Source organism: Leptinotarsa decemlineata, unplaced genomic scaffold (genome assembly GCF_025532065.1).
Source record: "Leptinotarsa decemlineata unplaced genomic scaffold, Ldec_3_MD MMD2_tig00026328_RagTag_RagTag, whole genome shotgun sequence".
In the NCBI taxonomy this organism is placed as follows: Eukaryota; Metazoa; Arthropoda; class Insecta; order Coleoptera; family Chrysomelidae; genus Leptinotarsa; species Leptinotarsa decemlineata.
In genome coordinates this window covers 18,315,543-18,327,878 of record NW_027412688.1, presented here as the reverse complement: position 1 = coordinate 18,327,878, position 12,336 = coordinate 18,315,543, and the positions used below count along the sequence as shown (strand labels likewise).

The 12,336-nt window shown below is 33.3% G+C and overlaps 1 protein-coding gene across 1 annotated transcript in view; it reads left to right on the top strand.

Moving 5' to 3' along the window:
* Positions 1–11,185, top strand: part of LOC111507433 (lachesin) — a 386,435-nt gene extending 375,250 nt beyond the window's left edge. Inside the window, 3 exon segments of the mRNA XM_074181994.1 lie at positions 1,962–2,175; positions 2,178–2,260; positions 7,197–11,185. Of these exon segments, the coding sequence (XP_074038095.1) occupies positions 1,962–2,175; positions 2,178–2,260; positions 7,197–7,520 (621 nt within the window). The 3' untranslated portion in view covers positions 7,521–11,185.
* Positions 11,186–12,336: the final 1,151 nt, after the last annotated feature.

Here is a 12,336-nt window from a genome sequence, read left to right as displayed (position 1 = left end):
CAGGTTTGGGTTTGCATACACTTTTGTTACATCTGAAAAGAAAGGGATGTTGATTTGAAAATTCTCTTACGAGATCGTTCACAAATATATCGAGAAGCAGTAGGCCAATTACAGATCCCTGTGGAACACCACTCACTGATGTGTATGGTTTCGAAAATTGGTTATTTATTTGAACAGTCTATTTGATGAACAATCTCGAATTCATCGTAGCAGGTGGTCAGTAAGACCAAAATACTGTAGTTTATATAGTAGTCTTTCATGCGGTTTTAGGAACATAAATCGGCGTAATCGGAAACGTCATTGCTATTTTTGCTATTTATAACTGCTGAACTTATGAAACACGTTTTCATTCATCGCATTGCAATACAGTATTCATTCTGAGAGCCCATAGTAAGCGCTCTCTAGAACCGAAGAAAAGCCGAGACAGTTTTAAAAATTGAACAAACCAAAAAATAGCAAGATTCATTAGATTTCTTTCTAATACTGGATACGAGGCAGATTTTAGCCACCGAAACGTTACGTTAAATAAGTATCTGTTTAATTTCTGAAGTCTCTTTTTGATAGGTTGAATTATTGAATACGATTAGTGAATAGTGTGTTTTCTGTGAGAATAGAAGTAGTTTTCTACAGAAAATAAACTTTTCATTCACAGTAGGTAATAAACTTCTCCACTACAATTTTTATATATTTCATATTCTGGATGGTGAAAAAACTCAATGAAAGGTCATCATCTATTGTTCTACCCACGGGTTCTGAAATGGTACACTTGTACAGATGTTATGTATCCCTCCAAAAACATCTGGAGGCATCATATCAGGTAATCCAGCGGGCTTTTCGAAGGGATCACGTTTGTCTGGATAATTGTCCAGATACTCCCAAACTAGCCTTCGTAATGACACGATAACTCAACTGACTGAATCATAGCATCAGTTGAAAACTCATTTTGTTTTGTTCATTAGCAATACCGATACGTAAGTAGACGTGGTACCTCAGAATGGCCCACTAGATCTCCGGCTATGACGCCTCTAATATTTTTGTGGGAATACATAACATTTAGAGTTTACGACATACAATCCTAGTTCATTTCAAAACTCGAAGATAGAAAAAGAGTTGCTTTCAACGAAATTACCCAGGGAAGATTTAATATTGTGAGAAAGAAATTTGTAAATAGACTTCATTATTATGAAGTGGATGGTAAACATTCAAAACATTTATTGGGAATGAATTAGAGTGAATTTTGGATACATTACTCTACCCGTTAGTTCATGCCAGAAGAACTCAAATATAATGAAAATACAATGATATGGGGGAAATCTTAATTCCACATGCCCCTTTTCAGTAGCTGAATTATCACAAATGTTACATTTCACATAGCTGTTTTTTCTTGTAAAATAAATCATTGGCCAACGAGAAATTGTTCATCTTTGTTTTCGTGGTTGAAACACTAGGAACTCATGACGATTGTCGACTATGGTAAGAAGCATTATCCATAACTAGCACACTTTTGATATATTTGGTATTAGTTATCTGGTGCACCACATTATGTCAACAGGCTATAGGAAATTGTATTATCTATAAACATCCCCTTTGCGATATTTTTCAGTTGTGAACATCATTCAAAATACAAAATTATATGTACAAATTTCAGCAATACGTACTTAATACTTACCTGCGTGTTTATTTTCAAATGATCTCACGATAATTTACTTCAGTCCCCATCAAGTAGCTTCCTAATTTCATCACTCAGGTTCAAATCATTAGTTCAGTGTACCTTGACAACTCTTTCCCTTTCTGCTTGATTTATCATATGGAATATATCTGAAAACGATTTACCTACCTGGTGGTTTTATCCTACGTACCTGGCAATCTTGTTCCTCTTTCTGTAAAATTGGAATGAACGTTTTCGTTTAGCACCTCTGCAGTTGGAATCTCAATAAATAATATTTTATATATCGTTTCAGGTAACCTGGTTCCAAGATTCTTTCGTGCTGCTACCAACAGACAGACGCCTCATGACCAAAGTTGGAAACACCCACACGCTGACAATTAGGAACGTTCAAGTATCGGATTTTGGAAACTACAGCTGCTCGGTGTCTAACTCCATAGGAAGGGATAAGCGGTACATAGAGTTATCCGGAAAGCCTGGACCAGCTAAAATAATAAGTGGGCAGTATTCAAACCTCACGAGTACGACCTCAAATGGGTTGTTCAATCGGTGTTTCCTATAGTCGAGGTGCGGCTGTTGTACAGAAAAATTATGGTTAGTTCACTAAGTATTTGCTAAATCTAGTTAATTAATCTGATATAAGGGTCTCTCTCGACAATTAAAAAATGTAGGGTTCACTCGGAAGACTGGCAGTATTTACTCCTGTTCATAATATCCATTATGAAAGGATTGCCTTTTAAGTCCTGTAAACGTTCTATAGGTGGCTCTATTGAAACGTGTAAGTTAGTGGAAAAAATCAATTTTGCGAAAATATGAGAATCATTCGTGACAGTTTTGATTATTTTTTTATCTTGGGTAAGGCCTAATCCAACATGATATTATAAAATTTCAATTGGATGTTGGAGTGCGTCAATCAGTGCGACAAAAGTAGTTGTACTTCTAAGACGAAATCCTGAGCCAGGCTCAATCCTTCCATTGGCTATTTCGAAATGAACCGAATTTCACAAAAATTTTAGTTTTCGAAGCACTTCCAAAAACGTACCGCTTTTATTTTCGTCTTCACTGGATGACATATCGCTACCATTAGTAGGGTGCTAATGCCGCTTCCTATCCTCCACCACTATCCCCCTATTGCCACCACAATAGCTTTGATCTTGAAACTCCGTTCCCACCCTCCTCAAGGTCAAGCTATACCTTGAGCTTCATGCGACGTCACATGCCCATGAGTTACGTTATGGTTGTGAAACCTTGAAACCCTGCGATTTCACAACGATCTGCCATTCGTCCACTGGCTGTCATTTTTCACTTGTATGCCTCGAAGAGCAGACGGTCGCATCAAAGCATTCAGTCTCAACAAGGATCCCACGAACGTACTTGCAGATAGAGGCCGTGCTTTTCCGACAATGTAGCGTACTCGATTCAGTGTCGGAACATTCCACGCTAAACCTTCATTATGAGAGGTTGCCGATAGTAGTTATTCTTCACTTGTCAATTGGTTATACAAATGCTCTGGTATTCATGTGTCCCCTGAAGGTCCTTCAGATATTATTGTGACGTCATAATGGTGGAATGAAGGTCCAAAACTGGGTGCCCACGAATACAAGGCATCTTCAATAGCTTGTTTGGAGTTAGACGGTGCTGCGAGTTAAAAGATAAAACTTCCAAATTTGGATGGAAACCATTAAAATATAAGTAGGGTATAGTGAAGACCTATAAGGGGAGACATAATTGTGAGAAAAAATTCGATATTAAATTTCAACAGATCTTAACAGTTCGAAAGAAAAAAACAGTACCAAACAACTCTCACAGAATGACAAACAAATTGTATCGGAGAGTGAGAAAACCAGCATTGATTCTATCCTATGACGATACTGAGTATATCAGAAAAATACTTCGAAAATTGAAGAAATAATTTTTGTAGTAACAGATATATTTAAAATAAGGGAAACAGTTAGCCAAATCATCTTATGTAATGTATGATATTCTGAAAGAAGAAAAAATCCAAATATATCAGTGGGCTTATTGAGGATTTTATTTACGTAAAGTAAATAATATAAGGGTATATAATATAAATATAATGGAGATCAAAAAAATGAAAGAAGATATGATGTCAAGATATTATGAACACCCTTGAAATGATATTCCGAGGCACCGCAATAGAAATTTCAAACGATTTTTTTCTGGAGTAATAACACTGATATTTGCATATTGAGAAGAACATTGTGATCCGTCACGGGACGCCTGGCAGCTGTGAAACATCCAAATTATTTTGTACGAGTAATATGCATATAGAAACAGATTACGATAGTAACTAATATGGCATAGTGTAAAAATGAAATATTATGGATTTTTCCCAAAAAAATGATGACTTTTATTCAATAAACATTTATTTTCATTAAATACAAAAATGAAAAATTCAAATATTCATTCCAAATTATGACAACTCAATTCTTCCAATCAGTGACTTCATTGATAGTTATATTCGATATTGCCTCTGACGGTATTACTGTGAAAATTGGTCGATGATAACTGAAGCATCTTACGAAAGTACTGAATATAATATTATCAACATATCTAATAAATACAGCATCTATTGTTGTTTCATATCTGGTAGCAGGTTCTCTTGGATTGTTGTTAATTTGCTATTGAAATTCTTCTTAGAGGAACGTAATCGATGACATTGATTCATGTTTTGCGAATATTACATTGAAATACCCAGCTAAAATGAATGGTCGTTTTTTATTGGTTTTAAAATTTATTGAACTTCTGTGGCCGTACGGAAATAGTATCTCATGTAGTTATCTTAGCGGTTATTGAAATATTTTACTAAAGATCTCAAATTAATCAAAAATATCAATAAAAATGTTTTCAATATAAGCTCCACCATCATCGCAAAATAAATCAACAAATTAATTTTTGATGTTGCCGTTGAAAACTGATAACGAAAACATTCGTGTGTTACTTGCTATTAGCTGATTTTGTAATACGATGTTGTCAGTCTCTATGAAATTTATTCTTCAAGCAAGTGTTTTAGTGCATTATTTATTTAAAAATATTATATTATTAATTCAAAAACATTATATTCTGTGAAAATTGTGTTAATAAAATATAAATAACTTACTGATGACCTGATAGTGTGTAGTAGTGTGATTCTGCTTTCTGTGCAGGAGGCTGCAGAAGGCTTTCACTTTCTAAATTATCACTGTCAGACATATTTTATTTTTAATGATCTAAAAAATTATTTATTTACTATAACACAGGTTATGTATACTTCCACTTCCTCGACGGTATGATATCCAACCCTTGAATCTCAAGTGGGATCAGGTGCATTAGCATCATTTGAAACGTCATCAGCTTTTCTTTCCAATGTTTTTGAAAAAACTTCATTCGAATATCTGACAATGAACTAACGTTCCAGAGTGCAGCTAGTCCAATTTTACTTCAAGAATTTCTTCACTGGCCAATTACAATTAGTATTATCTACTCTGGAGTTTGATGCTGGTAATAAAAAACCAAACGCAGTTTCTATCGATCCTTCTTGGATGGATGATCTTTTGATGGATTGTTTATCTAAACTAGATTTTCAAGTAGCTTTTATAAAAAAATATGTTGACGATATCATTTGTGCTATTCCTCATAATAAATCTAATGATATTTTACTGATATTTAATAATCACATTAAAATTCACTCTAGAAGAAGAAAACAATAACAATATACCTTTTCTTGACGTGAGAGTTATCAGAACAGAAACTAACAAATTAATAACTAATTGGTATATAAAACCCATCAATTCTGGGAGATATTTGAATTATCATTCTTTTCATAATCAAAAAACAAAAATCAATTTTATATAATATTCTCATTGATAATTCTTATTGATTTAAATTATTAAAAAAACTAATCTATAATACTTCCTCCAGAAGAATTATTAATCCTAACTATGAAATACCAAATTCCAATAATAATACAAACAATCAATCTCAATCTTCGGATATGTTAGCACAAAATAAAACAACTATATATTCTTCATTGATTCATATAAATTAAAAGCATATTCTCAAAATATAATCGAAATGTCAATAGATATTAAAATTACAAACAAAAATATCAAAACCGTTGGAAATCTATATACTAAACTGAAAAATAAAACAGAACCAATGAAGCAAACCAATATAGTATATAACATACCTTGCAATGATTGTGATTTACAGTACATTGGAACTTCTTCTAGATCATTTAGAGATCGAATTGTTTCCCATAAAAGTGACATAAGACTCAATAAAACATCTTGTGCTTTGGCTGAGCATTGTATTACAAAAAATCATTTTCCAAATCACGAACAAAGTATGATTTTACAAATTGAAAACAATTACAAAAAAAGACTTCTTGAAATGGTAGAAATTATGAAAGAGCCCAATACTATGAACAAACAAATAGATATCAATCATCTTAGTACAATGTATACTTATTTATCACATTTAGACATAAATAAAAGTAAGTGACATCATTGGGAATTTTCCATCATGTATTTCTCTTTTTTCAATTTGTTGAGTCAAACACGAATTTTCTCTGACATTTTGTTATAAATCAAACATAACTATATTTTCCATGAACATAAACTATTGGTTTTTGAAAATTGTTAAACGAAGTTATATCAATTTTGACAACTATTAAGTCCATTTAAATTCAATCTTAACAAACTTCCTAAAATTATTTTATAGAGTGTTCTTATATATATTTTTGTATACTACCGGGATAGTTATATTATCTGAAGCATGAATAAGTTCATCCAAATTCCGAAGGCATTGTTTGTTTTGTTTGATAACTCTGTAAATCGGACATTCGAAGATGATATGAAATGAAGTTTCGGCCTCATTACTATTACAGACAGTGCATATTACACCTGGAACGTTCGAAAACATAATTCCATTCAATATGAACTTTATTTAAAAATGATTGGCCATGTGTAACTGTGCAAGAGTGCGGGTAACTTGTATAGGTAACTTAAACATTAGTAGTTACAAGTTACATTAATAACTTCAACATTAGTAGAATTCCATCGCGAACAATTTATGTTCGCGATGAAATTCTAGTATTTTCGCATTGCTTCTCAGAAACAGTTCGATGCGGACTCGTGCCACCTCATCAGTATCGTCATGAACTTAATAATATATAAACGAAATTGAGGTTTTTGAAATAATGAGACAAGATAATGTTTTCTTGAATTCAATCATTTTTAGCCAAATGATGATTTTTTTTTGGTCAACTGTTTATTCTGGGGAGAACTGATATTTCTCAATGAATTTTCAGAACGATCTTCTTGGTTCTTGGTAATGCTCACTTTTTGGCCATATTATATTACAACGTGGTCTTAATTTACCTGTTTTATTAAAACGCAATGAAAAATAATTATCATCCTGAGAGAATGTTCAAATTTTTCATAAGGGTGACAGCTTGTAGCACTTTGATATTCATTTCCTTGTGGAATTTTTCTTGGCAATAATCAAACCATAATTATTTTTTTTTCAGTCCAACTCCACCTACCATTATCCAGGCCATTGGCACGATCTTCTGGTGAAACCAACTCAAAGCTACAACGCTGCTACGAGTGAGAGGACCCAAAAATACCGTATTACCAACCTTCAACCAGATTCTGTATATGAATGTCTTATCCAAACCAAGAATCAACATGGCTACGGAGAGCTTTCGGACTTGCATCAGTGGTTCACCTCCCCCAGAGGTCGGTACATTATGCAGAATAGTAGTGAAAGACTCAGTGAAGCAGCGTGGCGTCTTATATTTCTAATGAACGTTTTGATTTTATGGAGGGTGCATATAGGAGCGTTGGGTTAGATATTTTCTCGTATTTTATACCCAGCCTGTGGGTTTTTGCTGCACTGTTATGTACATACTAGTAGCAAAGATACTAGGTCGCCAATTTGGAATGTTTTATCGTTTCAATGTTTTAGATTGTCCTGTTCATCTTCAATATAAATATTACGGTAGATCGATTTGGTACGTGTAATAAAGCGGTTACTTTCGAATTTTTGAATGTTACCGTTCTCATTGCCTCTGCTGTGATCATAAATTCTGACCATCATTACAATTAGTAAACACGAAAGGATTATTCGAAAACTCATGCAGAGAAACTGAGATATGTTCAGAAGCTGAAATGCAGAGGAACTCAATCCAATCCTAAGCAAAATATTCCTAGTACCATTCACCAAGAGGTGCAAATACAGTTACAGGTCTATTGGATTGGTTTTCAGCAGAATTTTCAAAGAAAACAAATGTTCAAAACCATTTTCTCTGATATGTGGTGACAAAAATCACTAAAACCATTGAAGCAAACCAAATTTCAAGTGGAGTGGTGCGCTGGTTTGAAATGAAAACCGCAATTTTCAAGTGCTCTACTGTAACTAGATATACTGATGAATGCTTCAGCAAAAATTATTCACTTGTGCAGTTCCAATTGGTCATAAATAATCCCCAAACAAGCGCATTTCATTTGCTGCATCTGAGTAAAAATTTACTGATAAATACAGATGGATCACTAATGAATATAGAAGTTGTCATGGAATCCATAGGTTTGAGATTTATGCTATCTGGACCATTGTTGAAGGAGATCTGCGTAATGCAGAAACTTCGAGCAGTTGGAAGTCCGTCGAAGAAGACATCCGCCCCACAAGAATCTATTGCTATTGAAGTTCAAGCTTCATCATTAGGATTGCGTCAAACTGCAAAAGGGTTTTGAGTAAATTATGACGAAACTGGATCATTAACGATCTAGTTTGCTTTTTGTTAAGATAAGTCAATAAGGGCATCAGGCCTATTGCAGTGATATTAAATTAGTTTCGTCATGTCTCCTTTTACTTCGTTTTTATTATACCCATAATTTTAAAGTATGTTTTCTATTCAAAACAATTAATGACATATACTTTTATATCATCCTCACTTCCTTCATTTTTTTCATTTTCTATAATCTGGTCGGTTTCGATTACAGATAAACCCAGGATACTTCAAATCAAGTTTTTTCTCAAGGTATATCGATGGATCGAATTTATCGTAACGTCATTAAATATGATGGACCATGATTAAATGCATCTCTAAGAACACAATATTGGACAAAGAAATTGAATACCGAAGGTTTGATATTTTGTGAAATTGTGTACTTCTAACGCCTGTTGCGGAATGGGAGTTTTTTTTGTTTCGCTTTGTATAGTTGAATGAATAACTTTTTTATTTTTCAAAATACGAAAATTGAAAGCGTTCTAAAACATGTGGCCAAAACAAGAAATGACAGTTATTTCCACCTAAAAAAAATTACAATTAGGATTCCGGAAGCACTATGTAAACAAATCAGTGCATCAGAGAAGATTTTAAAAATGTTCCAGGATGACACAGCATTTTCCAGTACTGGATGATACTGGATTATATAAACATTTTTCTCACGTATCTTCAATGAATTCATTGTTCTCTCAAGTTGAATTTTAAGAAAAAGATGTTTCAGAAGGTGGCGAATAATAACCGAAATATGGAGTGAATTATTTAATATTCAAACGAGTGTATTTAGGATAAGTTTACTCGCAAAGCACCAAAAAGTGTATTTTTACTGATCTGAAACATATATTTCAAAAAAGTCAGAGGTGGTTAGAAAAAAAGAATCGTCGTAGGTAACCCAAAGCTGATATATTCATCTGATGAAGCATCAACTGTCGACATGCAGAAGTCCAACAACGCAAATTTGTTCTAATTTATCAACTCCCCAGGATATTTCAATAATGAGGATAGAATGGTCGAATTGTGAGATCTCAAACAGATGTTAATCTCAACTGAATTGGAGCTGCAGAACAATACTCACAAACTAGCAGAGATAAAAAGTAAACTAGAATGTTACAGATCTGGTTGTGATTCGGAATCATCATATGGTAAATCTGATAGAAAGCCTAATTGACGAATATTTGTCATTATTCTATGTTATCATTATTAAATGTGATTCTGGGTAGAATTTCTAATCTCGAATTTTACAAAAAATATAGTACATACTAAATAATAAGAAACCTTCAACGTGAACTTCATTTTTTCAAATGTATTCAAAACTTTTTTTGAAACCAGAACTACGTGTTATTATAGTACTTTTTGTGGAAGAATCATTACCAGGCAGTCAAGACTATGAAAGAGAGGAACATTCTGAATTGAGCCCGTATAAATTAGGGTATACATCATGAAAACAGTGATATCTGCCAGTGTAAAATCATGTATGTATCTTTTTGTTGGTTGATGAAACACCAATCTTTGTTGAATGATGTTAATAAAAACACAGTAAAAAATTTATATCCCCAACCCAGAGTTAGTGTCATGGTATTTATTCAGTGGCTTTAAAAAAATACCTAAACCCTTAATGAAAAAAATTAATAATCATAATATTAAGAGTCGCAATTGGAGTCTTCTGACCTGAAGTAACAGAATATCAGATTTTGATCAGATTCAGGGTTATCATATATAGTCAAAATAATGTTCTTGCTGTCTTAAATATTATAGTCACTGAGTTTATTGAATCCTGATAAATCTGTCTTGGATGATGGATCGTTCAGAGTAGGATCTTCAAACCCCTGATATTAATGAAATTAAAATGAATTATTTGCTTCACTGAGTGTTTCCTGGGACCCGTCTGACTCGTCCATTTTTTCCAAGTCTTATTTTGTTCTTCTCCTATCTTTTCATGACACCTAGTTCAACAATAATTCTACTAGTCTTTAGAGGTATCTTTCTTCATTGAGTGTTACTTGAATACTTTTTTTCCAAATTTTACCAATACATAAGATAAAAAAGTATCAAGATGGACTTCCTGAGCTCATCCGCTTCATTTACTGAAAAAAAATGTTGTGTATAGACAACACATATTTTCATTTGAAGAATGAAATTGATTCGTTTCTCGCCAATATAATGTAGAACTCTTTCTCAACAACCATTAACGACTACAGATTACAGATGTTGATGTATATTAGACAATTTTTTTACCAATGAAACCATCCAAACCTGAAACAGTTTTTCTATCCGTTATAATGATTACACAAACATTCTTATTTCTAGACGCGATTCGCTAACACCGTAGCTTCCCTGGGGAAAATTTATTAAGTTAGGTAGCTTTCCATTAGAAGCTCACATTAGTCAGAAAATAACAGGTTAAGTGGTTGCAAAGACCCATTGTTAATGTCATATTACTATTTTGTAGTAGATAGAAAAGTATTTAGAGAAATAATTTCTCCTTTATTTGTATTTGAATCGTGCATACTATACTGGCAGATATCTAATGAAAAAGTACGGCTAGCTTTTGTGTACATTACATTGCAAATATTTTCGAAATACTGTGATTTATTTTTTATGTATATACTCTCTATTATGGGATATTTGAAAACTGAAGGGTACTGAAATTTTTATATTAGATAGATATATGAATTGAGCTGAATCAATTATTATTAAGGGATAGGTGAAACAATAAAATCTTGTTCAAAGTATTGACTAATTGACATATTTTAAATGGAAAAATTTTCTTGTCCGTATGAATAAAGTAATTTTCAATACATTCTTATTTTTTATTGTCCAATAATTGTTCCCTCATTATTCTTCAATACACAAATAAGAGAAAACTTTGTTTCGAATAATATGTCAAATAAATCACACCAACTATTAGGTTGTTTCAAAAGTTATCGAAGTGCTCAAAAAGATGGTAGTCGGTTGACGAGAGGTCTGGTGAGTGAGGCAGAACTTCAACGTTCAATTCGTTTGATTTTCAAACGGTGAAATGTACGGACAAATGTTGTCGTGGAGCATATTGAAATATGGAGTTGCTCTATTGAGTCAGGTTGCGTCTTAAAAACAGCAGATTCAAGATAGCCTCAGAGGAAGAAATCAAGAGGAGATAGGTCCGGGGATCTACGAGGCCATTCAACAGGACCTCTTCTTTCAATCCATTGATTAGCATAATTATTAACTAATCATTGTCTAACTGGAAGTACAGGATGAGAAGATGCCTCATCTCTGCCTCAAGATTGTAATGTAATAAGTTTTTTTCTAAAGATAATTTGCCCTGTTCTCCGATTATCTAATTCAAGAACTATCCGAGGTTCGATATACCTTTCTAGCATATGAACATAAATTTCGCAATTCAAATTTCCTTCTAATAATAGTGGACCAATAATTGCATCTCCCAATTTAACAGCCCAAACAATAAGTTTTAGGGTATGTCGTCACTACAGTAATGACAGTTTCATTCATATGCGTGCCCATTTGGATGAAAAGTGCCCTCGTTAGTAAAGCAGATATTTTTGATTAGCCGAGATTCTGTTATAATTCTAGTTGTCTTAATTTCGCGAAATTCAATTCTTCTGTCGGGGTCTTCGTCACCAAGTTCTTGAAGGACTTGCATTTTATAAGGATGAAATGTATGTAAATTGAGTACTTTCCTTACAGATTCGCGGTATAATCCGGTTGCTGTAGCTGCCTGACGAGTCGATAAAGTATGGTTTATTGCAAACTGTCCGAACATTTCAATTTGCGTTGCTTCGTCCAGTGATCTTGGTGGATCCCCCCTTTTTTCACTTGTGACAGTACCAGTTTCTTGAAATTTTGCTACTAGTTGGTGAATGTACACGTGACATAAATTTCT